We start from the raw sequence: 19,192 nt of genomic DNA on the forward strand, positions 1-19,192 counted from the left end.
ATGACTTGAACGGATCCAGATCCATTCAGCAAGGTGAACTGGTCTGTTGATTTCAGGGGATATGAGTTCAGTCAAAAGATAAGACACAGACAGGCATTGAGGAGGAGAGGGACAGGACACGGTGTGCAGTGTAGTAAGAGAGGAGAGGTGCAGGTTTCAGGGTGGTGAAACCTGATTGGACACCTCAAAATGAAATGCAGAAAGTGACTTTTGGTAGCAATCATTGTGGACACTCAAAGTTAAAAGATACAGCGACACAAATATTCTTACAACCTCTCTAGGTGTTCATGATGCTCTTAATGGGTTTGTTTTTTGGAGCCTAAGTGGTTAATTGATGATGACCTGCTGATCATAGCTGATTAGAAAAGTAAAGGATGATGCATAGTGAACAACTGTTTACTAAAGACTGTATGAAATGATTTCCTAGGATTAGATTTCTTCTGTTGAAAATAATCTGGCATGCTCATGCTTTGATCTGAGAGGAGCTGATGGAGATATTGAGACTTTTAAACGTAAACTAAAAACGTATTTATTCAGTCTGGCTTTTATGTAGGGTTTAACAATTTTATTACCTACCTTTTACTATAATATTGATTTAAATGTTGCTTTATTATTTTAGTAATTTTAACTGTTATCTTATTCTATTTTTATGTATTTATTCATTCATTTATTTAATTTTATTTATCTACTCAGTTTTATTGATATTTTTCAGCCTTAGTTTTATTTTTCAACTCTTATCCTTACCTTTTAAATCTATTTATTTTAACTATTTTTATTTCTTAATTTTGATGCTTTAACTTATTTTAATTACACATATTTTATTTTGGTGTGCATTGGTCTCTATTTCATTTTATTTTTATGTTGTTCTTATTTTTAATTTGTATTTTTATTAGTTTTATTATTATCATTATTATTATCTTCCACTAAAATGTCTTAGCATTGTTTCATTTCTGCTTCTTTCTTGTTTTCAATCGCTGTAAAGCACTTTGGGTTGCATTTTATTTGTATGAAAGGTGCTATGTAAATAAAGCTTGATTGATTGATTGATTGAAATGGGTGCACAGCAGGGGTTAACTCTTCAGCCTCCCGAAATGAAGCTAGTTGTCAGTACTGACATTAAACTGAACATTTCTTAAAGTGAGCAAACTTGGCTGTTTTTATTAAATTGAACTTTTCCACTCAATGTGAAGTACAACAGGTAAAAAGGTCATTATCATATCACACACTTTGTTCTCTTAAGTTAATAATTCATGCCCCATCTTCAACCTTGTAGATGTCTCAGTCCCTGTCTCTGTGTCTCTAACCTCTCTAACCTTTCTCTGCTGTTTGTGTCACTTTGTTTTGCCAGAGGAAACTTTACCTGAGGGTCTATTTCTTAATAAAGAACTGTTTTCTAAACAAGAATTTTTAATTAGAAAAGTTCAATTGGATAATGTTAATGCTAATATATAGCTATTGAATCAGGGTGACAGAAGCAAATGGAAACAGGTACATGTCCTGGATGTGTACACGTGCTTCCCCTGTGTTTAAGTGTAGTGGTGAAATGATTTTAAAGTGCTTATGTGATGCTGAAGGTAACAGCTGCACGAGTAAAGAGTCAAAAGACATATGTGTAAGTTAAAGAGCAACATCTGTAATGTTTGTGAATGTAAACTAACATTATCCAATTCCAGCTATGGATCATTTTAAAGCAGGTAAAGCTGCAGTGAGACACCCCAGAGTGAGAGGAAGTCACTTGTTTTTATTGTGTTGCTTTTTGTTCCACTCTATTTAACCGTGGAAGTCAGTAATTGTGTTTTAAAATGTGCAAAGTCTCACTTTAAATAACGTCTAGTGCAGCTCTGTGATGTTTCAGGAGAAAAACTAGATGTAAAAACAAGTGGTGTCCTTGGTGTTCTGTCTGCAGTCTTCTCTGATTCAGTAAGTAACTGCATAGAAATGAGACTTTCACTTTTTATTATTCCTTCTTTTGTGCTCTCTGTTAATTACCTCCCAACTTTAATGAATGATCATCCTTGCACACCCGCATTGATCCAGAGAACTGTTTCTGTAAATGTTTGTGCAGACTGAGTTTATGATCTCATTTCTAATTGATGGAACTTGTATTTTTGGTCGCATCCAAAACAAAAACTTCTAGTTTTCAAATGTTCACAGACCTCTCTCAGACAGCACCTTCCTGCAATGCAGAAGAACTAAAGAAGGTTGTTTGTGTGCAGAATCTCCTCTGAACAGAGTCACTTCTCAAGTTAACTAACTCAATTAAAATCCTGTGTCCTCCTTTAGGAAACCCATTTTTCAACTTTTTATTCAGTAAGATTTCCAAAATAAATGTGTCAGATTTTTATACCTGAACAAACAATCACCTAGTAAAACACTGAGAACAGCTGAGAGTGAACACTCAAATCATAACCCAGGTCTAATCAGTAAATAGGTGGAAGGACATATAGCTTTACAATTTATAGAGGGATTTGTCTGGGTGCAGGAGGGATTTGTGGAAATGCACCCAGGATGATATAGATTTAGAGAGAGACACAGAGACAGACAGAGAAATATTGACTGAGCCAGACTGGGGTGTCTATCTGGGGAATGTAGAATATGGGTAGGCGTAGGTAAGGGTTTGGTGGTGTGGGTGGTGGTGTGGGAGGTGGTGGGCTGTTTGTGTGTTCAATATAACACTCTGTCAGAAGCTGTAATATCTCTTCCATTTCATTAGCTGCTACATGACGAGTCCTGACATCAATCAGCACCCTATCAGCTGATTGAAAGGGAAGTGTCTGAGTATCAGAGATCACGTGGAGCATCATGGAGAAGCTTTGCAGTAAACCTGGAGAGCAGAAACTCAATACCAGTAAAGCTTATGCAAAACTAAAAATGAGTATGATGTTTTTAATCAATGACAGGAAGTCAGTTTGGGCATGGCTATGTTGCTTTTCTATATGTTTAAATTTTCCAGCATTCAGGCATGAACCATAGACTGTAGAAATAATGGACGTAGAATGCGTAATGTCACCCATCTGTTCTGAAGAGCTGTTTTGTAGCCAATCGTTGGCGGGAGCCATATTGGAAATGTTGAACACAACATAACTGCTGAAGAGTGATTGTGACCTAAAGAGGTGGGCTTTGAGCCTCCTAGCCAACAGCTACAGTGTTCCTGCCTGTCAATGGAGTCAGCTGTGCCTCTCATTGGAAGACTCATAATCTCAATATCTTTGAAATTACAGCGTTATTACCAGTACAGTGTGTGCCAATAGAGAAATGAGCTATCCAGAGTACACTCGTCTTTTGTACCAGGCTGGAAACATGTTTATTTCTGCTGTAAAGATCGGCTTCTTTGAATTGGTGTGTATGTGGTTTCTGGTACTTCCGGAGCCAGCCTCAAGCGGCCTTACATTTTTAGACCAGAGGTTCCTGCTTGGCATGAACCCAAAACAGCCTGGATTTAAACATGTCTTTACTTGATTGTATACAAGTGTGACAGAAAAGTAATCTCAAGCAGGAGGAAATGTATATCAAAAACCTGTTACCCACTAAGATGCTCAACATGCATCAGAGTTGAAGGTAAGGACTCATGTAACATGGTCTATGTGGGGCCACACTCAGAGGCGAACTAATGGCATGACTCTCCGTCTCAGGAAATGATCTGAGTTTTGTTTTGCACCCGTGGATCCTTACCCGAGTTGACAGTGCCATCTTTGTTGATGGAGGCCAGGACACAGGGCAGCAGATTGCCAGCTTTCTGTTGAACTTTTCCACTGGTCAGCAGTTTGAGCTGCTGCGATGTGACTGGCGGGAAGCGATAAAACTGGAAGGTGAAATAGATGTTGTCCGGCCAGTCAGGACCGACGCCCGCTGTTGGTGTTCTGTCAAGAAACAGAGGTCAGTGATTACTGTAATAACCAATCATAGAGGAGAAAAAGGCAACGCAGCAATGCAGCGTGCAAATAAATGTACAAGTGATTGAACACTAACTGTGATAGCTTTACTACAAAATCTATGTGGGGAGTAGAGTGGTACAGATTTTAGAAAATTAATGATTGAAAATGTCATAAAAAATATGGGTATGCTAATTCAGGACATCATTTACTTCAGACAGCTCCAGGAAAGTAAAAACCAAATATGCATGCTCTGCATGTCCTATCAGAGATGACAATTCAGATTTATAGCTACTTGAAATATAAAACCCACTAATCCAAATAAGGATAAGAAAGAAGGGAATAAATCATGTCTTAAAAGTGGCCATAAATTGTCTCGCTGATTGAGTAGGTACACACTCAGCAATACTCTTTTTATTCACAATAAGAGGACAGTTTGGCTCCATTCAAAAATCCCTTAATACATCTCTGAAGGTTACAAGACAAATGTTATTGGTCGAGGTAAAGATGTGTATGAATATGGCTGTACTGCGCCAATCAATCAATCAATCAATCAATCAATCAATCAATCAATCAATCAATCAATCAATCAATCAATCAATCAATCAATCAATCAATCAATCAATCAATCAATCTTTATAAAGCACCAAATCCAAACAAACGTTCTTCTCAGACTCTTTCCAAACAGAGCAGGTCTAGACTGTACTCCATGTTCTATTATGAACAAAGACCCAACATCAAGACAGGATAAGATCCAGTCCCATCTTACAGACAGGACTCAGTCTGATCTCATCTTAATCCACCATGAGCAGAGCACTTTGCAGAATTTAGCAAGTTACAGTGGCAAGGACAAACTTCCTTTAACAGGCAGAAACCTCCAGCAGGACCAGACTCATGTTAGACACACATCTGCTGAGACCGTGTTGGAGAGAGGGATAGAGGGAGATGAAGAGAGAGAGAGAGAGATGATAAGAAAGAAGGTGTAGTTTTGTTTCACTGAGGAGAAACAATCTTTGTGACGAGGGGAAACGTCTGGTGTTGGTTACGTTTTTCACACTATCATCACCCTCTGAGTGTGATTTCACACACGGATATGGATCCAAACACACATGTTGAACAGCTGACGGCTCTCAAGAAGTCCCGGTGAGCCTGCAAACCATGAAAAAAATGAGCAAGCATATATAAATAATACTGAGCATTAATTAATGAGCAAGTCTCAGGGTGAGCTGCTTCCTGTATCACACTGGTGAACTGATTAGCAATCATTCACCTGGTTTTCAATAATGAGGGGGTAGAAAAGTACTTGAAAGCCAGCAGGGAGTCCTGGGGGGTTCCAGAAAAACCACAGACAGACTATCAGAGGAAAGATTTCAAAGTGGAATCTAATAAAAGGGATGTGCGACCTCCCAGTCAATCACAGCATTTGATAGTCTGCTGGTAACAATTCTATTCTACATCGTTGCAGACGAGCTGGCATTAATATTCATTCTGTAAACAGACAATATGGATAATTATGGCACCCGGGTGAGCGGTAGAAATTACATTGCCATGCACATACTCTCTGCTTGCCTAAGTGCTGCTGCTGTCTAAATTCCTGCCTGCCCTACCTGTTTGTCATAATTATGAGGCAACCTCCCACCCACACTACAGCAGCCACAGGGAGACACAATGTATGTTTACATACAAACTGTGTCAGGTTGTGCTTCAGATTGCCTTGGGGTAGACATAAAAAAACAGAACAATAAAATAACCTTTCAGGCCTCCACAGCACACAGATTAATGTGAAATCCCACACTTTCTGATATTAAAAAATATGCCTTTTTCTTCCCCGTGTTCATCTGATGCATTGGAGTTTAAAGTCACCCAGAGGCTGTGAATGTTTGTTGTTTTCATCTTATATGTTGTTATAACTAGCTTCCATTGCTGCGTTTCCTTGCAGGAAGGAAATGATATAATTCCCTGAATGGAATAAACAGGAAAGTGATGCTGTGCTCGAGAAAGCTTGTGATTGGAAAAATAGAGCCATAGCTGAGTGCTGAAGAAAACAGTTTTGTGCATGACTTCAATGTCTTTTCATGATGTGAACACCCACAACTACAACAGTACATTAGGTTGAACCAGGACACCAGTCTGTGAAACTAAAATGCCAATGTTTATGATGTTTGTTGATGTTTTTGCCTGCAACAAAATGTGATTGTCACTGTTTATCCATGATGTGCCTCTTTACTGACACTTTTAGTAGCTCAACATGGTTTTTATGCTCCCGGTTCCCTCTCTACTGCAAAAAGAAACAGCAGGACGTTTAATTTGATAGAATCATATAACATTGTATCATATAATCAAATTTGGATCACATCAGACGGACAAAACCAGGGCGTAAAATTAACTTTTTACCTCAGCTGCCATTGGCTAGTGACCTCCAAAAAAGAACCAGCCAAAAATATTTTTCCCGGTCCAATTAAAAAATGCCTTATTTGATTTAAAATAATAACCATACGTTTTTATTATGAAAATCCAACTTAAGCATCACATAAAGAATACAGACAGCTGTCACTGACTTGATGACATGGGTTGAGCTCACAGGCTGCAAGGTTTTTAAGCTGTCACTGTGGCATTTTGACTTTTCATGGTCCCTAATACCAATGAATTGGTTGTGCTTCTGTTTGCCCTTCGTATGTTTGCTGCAAAGACTGCAGCTCATGCTGTGGTTTGTCGGGTCATAAGTCAGCCAGGACAGAGGTTGACCAGCCTCGTCAGTGTTCCAGTTTTCTTAGAAACATGGTATAGTGACATTACTCCGTTTAGCTGTCTGTTCCTCTTCTTGATCGTCTCCTGCCTCTTTGTTTATCCTTAGTGTTTGTGGTGGCTTCACACCGGGAATGTTTCACCACATCTTCCTCCAAACGCTCTTTTCCGCCGTGCTTCTTCAAGCAAAGGGAATGAATAGAACTCCAGTAGCTGATGTGACGCTGTTCCCTCCGTACCAAATCACAACACAAGTACAGCGCGCCGCAAGGGTCAAAATAGCCTGACAGTCTGCAGAAATGGGCAAAAGTATGAAAACAAAACCTCACATGCAATACAACATTTTCCATCTGCCACTGGTGGGTGTGTGTTTTTGTTTTACACGCAAAACAAAGTTTTTTACCCGCCATTGGCGCTTGGCGGGTGTAACTTTACGCCCTGGACATACAAACTGAACAAGTACAGTCATGGCCAAAAGTTTTGAGAATGACACAACTATTAATTTTCACAAAGTCTGCTGTTTCAGTTTTTATAATGGCAATTTGCATATACTCCAGAATGTTATGAGGAGTGATCAGCTCAACTGCAATTAATTGCAAAGTCCCTCTTTGCCTTGAAAATGAACTTTATCACCAAAAGCACATTTCCACTGCATTTCAGCCCTGCCACAAAAGGACCAGCTAACATCATTTCAATGACACACAGGTGTCACACACATTAACACAGGTGTGGGTGTTGATGAGGACAAGGCTGGCGATCAATCTGTCATGATTGAGTGACTGGACACTTTAAAAGGAAGATGGTGCATGACACCATTGTTCCTCATCTGTTAGCCATGGTTACCTGCAAGGAAACACGTGCAGCCATCATTGCATTGCACAAAAAGGGCCTAACAGGGAAGTTTATAGCAGCGAGTAAGATTGCACCTCAGTCAACCGTCTATCGAATCATCAAGAACTTCAAGGAGAGAGGTTCAATTGTTGCCAAACAGGCTCCAGGGCGCCCAAGAAAGTCCAGCAAGCGCCAGGACCGTCTCCTGAAGGTGTTACAGCTGCAGGATCGGGCCACCACCAGTGCAGAGCTTGCTCAGGAATGGCAGCAGGCAGGTGTGAGTGCATCTGCACGCACAGTGAGGCCAAGACTTTTGGAGGAAGGCCTGGTGTCAAGGAGGGCAGCAAAGAAGCCACTTCTCTCCAGTAAAAACATCAGGGACAGACTGATATTCTGCAGAAGGTACAGGGACTGGACTGCTGAGGACTGGGGTAAAGTCATTTTCTCTGATGAATCCCCTTTCCGATTGTTTGGGGCATCTGGAGGAAGGCTTGTTCGGAGAAGACGAGGTGAGCGCTATGTTCGGTCCTGTCTCTTGCCAACAGTGAAGCATCCTGAGACCATTCATGTGTGGGGTTGCTTTTCGGTTAAGGGAGTGGGCTCTCTCACAATCTTGCCTAAAAACACAGCCATGAATAAAGAATGGTACAAGAACGTCCTCCCAGAGCAACTTCTCCCAACCATCCAAGGGCAGTTTGGTGATGAAGAATGCCTTTTCCAGCATGATGGAGCACCTTGCCATAAAGCAAAAGTCATAACAAAATGGCTCGGGGAACAAAACATTAAGATGTTGGGCCCTTGGCCAGGAAACTCCCCAGATCTTAATCCCATTGAGAACTTGTGGTCAATCCTCAAGAGGCGGGTGGACAATCAAAAACCCACAAATTCTGACAAACTCCAAGCATTGATTATGCAAGAATGGACTGCCATCAGTCAGGATTGGGTCCAGAAGTTGATTGACAGCATGCCAGGGAGAATTGCAGAGGTCTTGAAAAAGAAGGGTCAACACTGCAAATATTGACTTATTGCATGAATTCTGTGTAATTCTCAATAAAAGCTTTTGATACTTATGAAATGCTTCTAATTGTATTTCATTATACCATAGAAACATCTGACAAAAACACCTAAAAACCCTGAAGCAGCAGACTTTGTGAAAATGTAATATTTGTGTCATTCTCAAAACTTTTGGCCATGACTGTAGAGCGACTGTCATGTGGGATATTCTGCCAAGCTACCATAAAGCCCTGTGAGATCAGGACACAACGTTAGTTTTCATTAAAATAACTGCTAATTTGATCCTTTAGGGTTACCTGGAATCATGTGGAATATCAAATATAAATCCAAATCACTGTTTTGAGTCTGTTATCTTTTCTCTGATTCAAAGGATTAAAGTACCCTGATGTGAATCTATGGGAAGTCTATATTTATTCATAAAGAACCTAATATTTTGACCTACATACAGCGGAAAAAGAAAAAAAAACCCAAGCAGATTTTTCTATTCTCACATAATATTGAATAATTATGCATTATGTCTTTTTACATGGAGAAACGACAGAGTTTTGAGGCTGACACATAAGAAGTCAGCAGTACGGTGCCGAGTCTATGATGAACACCATAGAGTTGGGTGTATCAAACTGCTGACAGTGCTGATGACAAGATAGAAGGACAAAAAGAGTTGTGTGTTTTGTACCCATCCTTCAGCAGCCTCCTCCACTGTCAGCCCCTGACAGAGGGGACGCTGGCTCCAGGGCTTTTGTGATGAGCCACTGACAGAAGCACTATTCAGCCTGTGCTGACGGGAAATGTGTTTATGTGTTTTTCAGCAATTGTGAGCGTATGCCTCATGCTGTGTTTGGATACGTACTTGACATGTGTGTAAAGTGTAACTGGCAGGACTTTAAGCATGCGTGGCTTAAGTGCATTGAAGATTTGGCTGCAGTTCATAAGAAAAAGTAGAAATTTCAAGGCAGGTTGGGCTTTGTCCTTGACTGTGAACCAAAATGCATAAAGGATGTATCTATTCCTTCAGACCGTTAAATGGCCAGTGGCTCTGTGCACACTGAAATGCAACTCAAATGCTGTCATATCAGTGACTGCAATGGCAGTAGTTCTGACAGTTCTTGAGACACAGATTATTATATCCACAGTAATGCTTAAGGAGCATGTAATCACATACAATCTATCCTGCTCAGCCATTGTGCAGCTGAGCCACTATCAGTCAAAGGCAACACTGAAGCCTCATGTGGCCCAGCACGGCAGGTCTCACCTGGTAAAGGCCAGAAACTGGAACACCAGCAGGTTGCCCTGCAGAAGGTCAGCCTCCTCACGTTGGGGGTCAAAGGGCATGGGCTCAGTTGGGTCCAGGACTTCTGCTACCTGCCCACTGTGATCCACAATGTTGGGGAAGCCAGCAGAGTAAAGGTGAGCCAGTGAACTCCTGGAGCTGACTGTGCAGGAACTAAAGGAAAAGGGTTGAATTAGAGGAAAGTCACAGAATCATGAAAGCACATCCATCACTCCCCAAAGCTCAAAGACTCCTGACTCTTTATGAGCAGCAGGAGGTAATGCGTTTAGTCCCCCATGCACCAGCCTCACTCGGGTGATTTGTGGTTTTAAATGAGGCAGAAGAAATGTTTGGGTCTAATTTGAATACTGCGCTGTTTTATCATTTCAGACCCAGCTCACTTTATCTTGGATCAGTTCCATTCTAACTCATGCAAAATGTTATATCTTTTGGGAGATAATTTCAGTGTACTCACTTTATCCTGTTAAACAGACTTCACAAAATTGCAGTGAAACACTGATTAGACAGCATGAGGTTGTCAGCAATATTCGTCAAGCAGTGGCTTGAAGAGTATGCGTACAGGGGAGACGGAACCAGTGCCAAAGCGCTCCCTCAGGATTTTCAAGCATAATTGGAAGTTATCTCTAATCATGATGGCCACCTGTTTTTCCACAACTGTGGATACATTCATAACTTATACTTTAAATGCTGACACCGACCGCGTTGTGCAGGATAAACACAGTGCACAGATGGCTGGCAAAAGTGCAAGCACAGGAAAATAAACACCAATATTTGAACTTATCATAACTTTCTGTGTCCAGCTGATGAACACAGGAACTCACAATGTCACATTTGTGAAAGGAGGAAGTCTTGATCAAACCAATTAAGGCAACAGCAGTTGAATAGACAGTTTATTGGTTTCCCCTTCTTTACAATTTCATGCTTTCCCTCTCTCCACTATCGCTCAAAGTTGTATCTCAATTTAGCTCAGTAGATTAATATTTAAGCCATCATTTTTGTATTTCAAATAAGATACATCAGACACGCAGAGCAACTTCAATTAAAGTTCTTTAGACTTCATTGTTCTTTTCAAAGAAGTGGGTCATTCCACGCTGAAAACAGTCAAAAAGATGTTTTGGCTCCGAGTGAAAAGGCATGGATGTTTCAGACCAGTGAACTGAACAGTATCGTGTCTGGATCCAAATGCTGGGATTGGGAAACTGTTTCAATGCCAGCTGTTTATGAACCGACTCTCTTCACACATGTAATGCCTTGTTTCTGAGATCCTGTGCCCATTATTTCCAGGGTTTACTTCCTCTTTAGGGGCACCCACCTTAAAAAGTTTGCCTGCATTACAACTGCCGTTATGATACTCTCCAAAGTCTGTTATGAGCTGCATTGTAGGCTGCGAGCTCAGTTCATTGCAGTCTTAACAATAAATCAACTTCCAAACCTCTCCCGTACTGCTGGATTTAATAATGACATTTAATGCCGAGAACATCACCCGAAGTGGGATGTAAAGGCTGACAAAATGACTCCTTTAAATTGGCTCTGAGCTGAAGTTTTCTACCAAGCCAACACATGCTGCCAATTAGTGTGCCGATCGATTCCCTCTGTATACAGCCAGACAGTGAAGCATTGTGGTAATGAAGGACTGTACCGGGGTTCACATACCAGGCTAGATAAGACTACAGCATTTTCAAAGGATGCTAAAAGTGGATTCATTTCATCGTGTCTTGTGTCACTCTCGTCACCCACCCATAATGCATTGGGGGGGGGTTAGCCCCTGTGGTGAGGTGCGGATCAAACTAAATTAAATGAGGACAAAAAGAAAAATGTGCTGTCAAAAACTCAAGCGCCACATGTAATAATCTCTGGAAGCCAGTTGGAAAAATCCTGCTGAAAAGAATGTCCTTTTCAAAGATAGCTGCTGACTACCAATTTAGTGTAATTCAAAGCACTGATTGATTTACGACGCTATAGACCTTGAGGATCCATCATTATATTGGCCGGGGTTTAGCGTTTCACAAATAACAGCTGGCCTTTTTATGGCGATTTATGTTTCCCAGCTGATTCCAACTCCAAAATAGCAGAAGTGGTGCTTTTCCTGCTTCTCATTCACAATCAGAGATAGAGACGAGGATAAGAGAACAAAATGGACTCTGGGTTTGAGTCCAGTTTATGCAAATACTAACCTTCTTTGTCCATGCCTGGAGCAGACAATAGAGAATAGAAGGGGGCTCACCTGGGCTCATTCATCCCCACAGTGATGACAGGGGCATGGACAGGGGTGAAGGGCAGCTCTTCAAGTTGGTCCCCTTCATCCAGAGCTGAAGGTGAAACATCCCCTCTTGGCTGAAGGGCCGCTTCCATGTGGGTGATGTTGCCGACACTTACTGCTGCCTGGACCAATAAGGGATTATACAGACACAGGGAATGATTATTCACTCGGCGATATATAACAGTGATAGAAAATGTACGATAACAATGCTGAGGTGCTGAGGTTCAAAGTTAAAGAGATTGTGAAGGGTGAAGGTGTCTGGATTGAATGGTGAGGTTTAGGTTTGATGGCCTAATGCACATGGTGAAGTTAAGAATTTTTTTTTTTTTATTCTTAATCGAACATTTATGTCAGTTTCTTTCAATCAATCAATCAATCAATCAATCAATCAATCAATCAATCAATCAATCAATCAATCAATCAATCAATCAGACTTTATCGATAAAGCGCTTTTCATGCAATGACATTGTATCACAAAGTCACTGTACATAAAAACAACTTCAAATAGAATACACTAAAAACGATATAAAAAGACCTGACCCCAAACCCACCCCACAATCCTAAGGATAAGAACACAATACAAGCAACAATAATAAAAATAACAATACAAATAAAATAAATAAATACAATTTAAAAAAAGTTTCTGAACGAACTGAGGAAACACTCTCATGATATCTTAATGAGGAAACACTGGAGGAAAAATATGATGTTAAAACTCAACATAGGAAATGAAACTCACCAAAATAAAATACATTTCTAAGATAATAAAACATTAAAATGTTAAACCATTAAAAGAAAATTTTAAGTACATAAATAAATAAAATAGAATAAAAGTGGCCAAAATTTGAACAAGATAATAAAAAATGAATAAATAAATAAGCAAATAAATAAATATATAAATGAATAAATAAAACTATTATAAGAATGAATGAAACTCCGTTAAAAGCGAGACTAAAAAGGTAGGTCTTGAGTTTGCTTTTAAAAATGTTTATGCTCTGATCAGCCCTCACAGGGGGCTCACAAAGTGCTGCTCAGTACAGCAGTGCTGCCACTGGTGGCAGGAATGTATAGTAGCTAGCTAACTGAGTTGAATTGAATAACCCTTTACAGCAGTATACATTTGTTTTACTTTACACATATTATTATTTTTTTATTTAAATTTGACTCTCCATTGTCTATAACCAGAGACGGTAATGGACGTAGTCTCTGTGACTTCACCCATCTGTCTCTGAATCAGAGTTTTGAAGCCTATTGTCAGCGGCCGCCATATTGGAAATGCTGACTCAACTTCACTTCTGCCGAGCTAGTCTGACGCAAAGACATGGAGTTGAGGCGGTTTATTTAGCCTCTTTGCTAACAGCTGCAGTGTGCCTGCCAGTCTAGTTAGCCATGCCCTCATTTGGGCAAAACACTTGGTTTAAATATCTTCTAAACTACTGAGTTATATCAAAATGTTCCCCCCTTGTGTGTGCCGATAGAGAAATGAGCTCTACAGACATAAACAGTTTTTTGAACCAGGCTGTAAACATGTTTATTTCTGCTGTCAAGATCGTCTTCTTTGAATGGGTGTGTATGTGGTTTCTGGTGTTTCTGCAGCCAGCCTCAAATGGACACTTCATGAACTGCAGTTTATAACACTTCTGGATAGAATTCATATTTAGAGGCTTGAGGTTGCCACTTGCCTATAACCTAAAGACTTTATATCCATATGCATCATACAGATGTATAAACTATGCATCTATGAAATAACTAGTTTACTACACAGTAACAACATGAACTGTCATTAAAGTTACACTCAGAAAGGATTTCAAAAAATGACTTTATTCAACATCATTTTTGTCAGTACGCATGAAAATAACTGGAAAAAGTGGTGTATGTAATAAAGTCTCTTAACAAAGCTCCGCAGTGGTGTGAATAAAGCCACTGATAGGGTTGTTAGAATTGATTCTGAAAATGGTCCACCACTCTGGCTGCTCCAAGCCCACACTTACACTTAAATCACATGTTTTCCTAACAACACGGCCATATGTCACAGAAGTCACAAAGTGCTGCCTGTTACATGTTTACGCTGACCCTGTGAATGCCTGCATTGATTCTGAGTGCCCATCTGTGCATGGTGTTGAAAAGCCGTTTTCATTGACAAACAAACGTGAAGATAGGCCATCTATCCTCCCCTCTCAGCGGTCTACTCAGTACAGGAGCACAGTTATGGCTTTCACTCGGATATGCGTCAGAGTTAAACGCTGCAGGAAGACATGTTCTTGGTATTTTTAAAATAACATGAGTGGATGTCTTGTCTCATCACTATCACCTCTCTCTCTCTCTCTTATTCTCCTCTATCCCTCTTTCCAGACCCAGCTCGGTCGAGGCAGATGTCTGTCTAACATGAGTCTGGTTCAGCTCGAGGTTTCTGCCTGTTAAAGGAAGTTTGTCCTCTCTGCTGTAACTAGCTAAATACTGTGAGGTGCAATGCTCATGGTGGATTAAGGTGGGGTCAGACTGAGTCTTATCCTGTCTTGGTGTTGGGTCTCTGTTCATAATTTGACATAGAGTGGTCTAGACCTGCTCTGTTTGTAAAAGAGTCTTGGGATAATGTTTGTTGTGATTTGGCGCTATACAAATAAAGATTGATTGATTGGATAACCAGGGAATGTTTGAGTCAGAGGGGATCACTTTATGTACAAAGCTCAGTGGCCGATTTGATTTTACCTGATGTTTTTTACCCTCTGTTAAACTGTCTTTCTTTCCTTTCTTTTGTTTTAAGACCACTGTGTGACTACACAGTGATCCTCGTTACCTGCAAAGACCTTGATAGCACACTTGAGCACAAGTTATCTTGACATGACGCCAATACATCACCAGGGGAAAGTGCAGCATGTGTCAATGCATTTTCTGAAGCTAAACAAAGGCAATATCTGAGAACGATCGTGAAGACTTGAGTCAGCACAGAAAGTATAACGCATGAAAACACAAAATATAAGGTAAGCACATTCACTCGGGCAAACTTTAAAAGCACCTTTTCAAAGCTTCCAATACTTGCTCTCATTTATTCCTTACCCAAACGATAAAATCAAGTTCTATTTCATTCTATTTCAGACAATCTGGTAAAAACACTAAAACCAAAAGTGTGTCAGATCCTGTCTCGATGCTCAAACGCCATCAGCTTTTAGGATTTAGATCTTCTAACAACTGTCAACAGACTTGCATTCATTTCTCAACATCTTTATTTCCAAAATGAAGACTGCTGATCACATATTTGTTGCTGGAGGAAATGAATCCTGGCTCACGTTTGTAATGTTTTATATTTTAGCATATGTATTTCAGAAACCGTCACCACAAGGGGAGACTCTTCTCTTCTTCACTTTCCCCAGGTTACCCCAGGTGAGATTACATCCTACACAAAATGAAAGACAATACTGGAAATGTTCAGGGATGTGAAAGTGGTGATCAAAGTGTTAAGTCACACCGTGCAAAAGAGGGCAGATCTGTTGAAAAAGCAGGAAGCGTGCAGATAAACATGTCAGGAGAAAATAAACTGAACACGGTAGTCTTTGTTTGACCTTGAATGATGACATTCTTGTTTTCATATAATTACTACACCATTATAGTCAGGTATAAAACTACAACATTATTTGAAGGGAGCTTCCAAAGAACCATGAAATTAATTGTTGACTTTCTTTTATTTATTGTTTGAAGATGATGTTTAAAGTGTCCTGGCATGAAAAAAAGGACCACAAGTGTGGCAACTTTTAATTCAGGCAAAGTGCCACTGACAGTCAATTTCTCATTTTAATTAAGGTAGAGGAAACAGGGAGGCATCAACAACACCATTCCTACGTGATTAGTTAAATGTCAACCACTCGAGGCGGTCGGCTTTTAATCTGCATTTCAGTTACCCACTTTCTTCTTTTTGACTCTACTTTCTTTTTCATTTTCTTTGTTCTTCACAATATCATCTATTTGGGAGAAGAAAAAAAGAACTGTTAATGCCTGTGGATCAATTTAACTTTTCACATTTTTTTGAGGCAAACATTAATCCCCCTCTCATTGTCATTGACAGATACGGAGCTACAGGGGTATTAGCACAGATAATTAGCTGAGGAGTGCTAATGGTGTCATTTTCCAGTCAAGTGTTTTTATTTTTCTGAGTCTTCAAAATATGAGCATGGCTCCATTGGCCTATCAAAAGACACGCATGGCTGTGCATTATTGAGCTTTCCATCAAACATGTTGGTAATAACCTCAGCCAAAGTCGTGCTCCAACATACACATCCATGTTCCTGCAATGATCCAACAGCAGCCTGCTTTATAATAACCTCAGAGGAAGCCCAGGCGTGGTTAAGATTGCATGTTTGAAAGGTTAGAAGTAATAGCTTTGAGCCTGCTGCCATTAAACCTACACCATGTCATGGAATATGAGAAACTGCTTTTGATAAGCAGGTGTTCAGATTATGAACAAGGACAAATGGAGGTTTAAACAATAAATTCAGTAAGCTGGTTTAATAGCTCAATTTATGGACAGAGAGTGACACAGAAACTCACTCTCAGCAGCAGAACTGAAAACTAATGGCGGCCAGTGGACACAGGAAATAATACATAATCCATGACTTTAATGTTGATGTTGGCAGCAATTCAGTCACCAACTGAGCATCGTGTTGTATCATTTACACAGTGTGAGGCAGCTACCACTTTCAAGTCACTGTCACCTGAGTTTAGAGGAGAAAAGAATCTAAACTGTGCCAGGATGTGACTTTAACACAAGTTTATTGAAGTTCTGATATTCTGGAAAAACCTTAGTCATCTGTAAACAGATAAAACTTCAATTAACTAACACTGACTCTGTACTCTGTGCCATATGGTCAATAAGCAATGTTTGCTGATGTTAGCCAGGTTTAGATAAATGTCACTGAGTAACTGATATTCAGTCTTTATGTTCGTCTGCCACACTTTGTTTTGTCATTCACCATTATGCCACATTATCCACTTGTAGCGACAGAGGCAGATGTTCAGCAGAAGGTAAAGAGGCTTTAACTCTAATAGCTTCCAGATGAATTCCCCGAGCTCTTGGCATCATAATATCTACACATCCCCAAAGGCCAATCAGAGCAAAATGGATTCCACTGTTTCCCTTCAGTCCAGGATTTTACCCTCCAGCTAAAAACCAGGGATACAAATACACGTATATAAAAGGAGGATGAAAAGGAATAAACTCCTTCATGTGCAGTCATTCTTAAATCCCAGCATACCAAAACATCAGCTTTTAAAGGTGACATATCATGCAAAATTGACTTTTTAATGGTTCTTTACCTGAAATATGTTTCCCTGGCATGTCTACAAACCCCCCAAGAATGAAAAAAATCCATTCTGCCCCTGTTCTGATTTCTCCACCTTTCTGTAAATGTGTGTGAAACCAGCCGTTTCAGACTTCAGTGTTTTTGTTACGTCACAACAATATCCGGTCTGTCACGGAGTCAGAGCTCGGAGCTTGTTCAGCCCATAGACTGTATAAAATAATACTGAATCCCTCCTCCGTTTTTCATTACCTGCACAAATGTGTGCTAACAAGGAGCTTAGGAGGGAGGCATGCTAGTTGTAGGCTGTCTTAATAAACACAAAGGTCGGTTTGACTCCCCACGTCTGCAGATTTGAATATCTAGTGGATGATTTGTATTTGTCATGGATAAGTGCTAGCGCTAATTAGCATAGCCACATAGCTATATGTTCATAGCTGTAGCTGTAGCTGTAGCTGTAGCTCTAGCTCTAGCTGTAGCTGTAGCTGTAGCTGTGTACCAAGACACACGTCGACATACTGACAAATAAAACAACAAGAAACACTAAATCTGTGACCAATCCTTCATAAAAGGTCCTGCTGCCTTCCTGGCAGAGGTCGGTTTTACTCCCCACGTCTGCAGATTTGAAGATCTAGTGGATGATTTTTATTTATCATGGATAAGTGCTAGCGCTAGTTAGCATAGCCACATAGCTACATGTTCGTAGCTGTGTACCAAGACACACGTCGACATACTGATAAATAAAACAACAAGAAACACTAAATCTGTGACCAATGGTTCAGAAAGGTCCTGCTACAGGCGCCTCTCCGTCAGGATCAGATTCAGAGGGTTGAAGTAACGCGATCTCTGAGCAGCCGTGTATATTCAGCCAACATGTAAACATTAGATCAACGTGCTGGAGAGCCGAGGCACATCCACTTCCGGAGGGGGCGTGGTCAGAGGGAAAACAGAGTGTTCTGATGAGGAATGAAGAAGAGGACTTTTCAGGCAGACCAAAATCTGATTTCAAAGTGTTTTTTTGAGCATAAACTTTAAAGACATGTTTTGGGGACCTCTTAGACCAATATATATTGATGAAAAAAGCGTGATATGTCCCCTTTAAAGCAAAAGCTTATCCATAAATGGTGAATCAGAATAAACCCCAGAGGAGAAGTTCAATTGTTAATTCTTCAGTCACTGTAATCACTGGTGGTATTGAATTATTCTATCAGCCTGTAATCCCAGGCAGAGTCCAATAAAGAAACAAACCAACACAACATCTCCAGCAGCAGAACAGTCTTTAGAGTGTTGGGGAAAAGAACATCAATACATTTTGATGACATTTCTAATTGAAAACTTCTTCAGCTCTGATCTCTGAAGTTACTGGATCTGCTCAACTGACCTCTACATGTGGATGGTTCAATACGTTTTCTACACAGATTTAAATGACAAAGTAACCAACCTATGGTCCTAAATAACTGCTACTAACCAGTTTCATTTTACTTAAAGCTGCTGTTGGTAGTCGTGATAGAAACATCAGTTCAGAGAGAGATTTCGACTACTACCGTCCCCTCTCTGCTCCCGTAACCCCGCCCACAAAAGACTGTGTGCGCGCTCTATGAGAAGTAGTGGCTTCCCAGCTAATCAGGGCGACATAGTGGGGCCGCCACTCGACCAATCAAGACGGAGGATTAGAGTTTAGCTATGATTGGTCCGTCATAACGGGAACAAGGGGAATAATAACATTACTTTATACATAGGCATCGGAAAACGCAGAGATTTCACCATAATCTCAAATGACTTCACTTACAGATGAGTACAGATTGGTATTATGACCATTTCTCCAAACCCAGCAGAAAAAAGTAAGGTTTTTGACACCACTCCTACCAACAGCAGCTTTAAATTCTAT

The 19,192-nt window shown here is 40.3% G+C and overlaps 1 protein-coding gene across 2 annotated transcripts in view; it reads right to left on the reverse strand.

Annotated features, from left to right (window-relative positions):
* The window catches only part of nphp4 (nephronophthisis 4), a 343,814-nt gene that overhangs the window by 103,926 nt on the left and 220,696 nt on the right, over positions 1-19,192 (reverse strand). For both annotated transcript variants that reach the window (XM_034696561.1, XM_034696560.1), the window contains 3 exons: positions 11,978-12,135; positions 9,715-9,906; positions 3,673-3,860 (listed from right to left, as the gene is read on the reverse strand). In XM_034696561.1, coding sequence (XP_034552452.1) covers positions 3,673-3,860; positions 9,715-9,906; positions 11,978-12,135 — 538 coding nt within the window. The remainder of the gene's footprint in view (positions 1-3,672; positions 3,861-9,714; positions 9,907-11,977; positions 12,136-19,192) is intronic.

Source organism: Notolabrus celidotus, chromosome 11 (assembly GCF_009762535.1).
Source record: "Notolabrus celidotus isolate fNotCel1 chromosome 11, fNotCel1.pri, whole genome shotgun sequence".
Classification (NCBI taxonomy): Eukaryota; Metazoa; Chordata; class Actinopteri; order Labriformes; family Labridae; genus Notolabrus; species Notolabrus celidotus.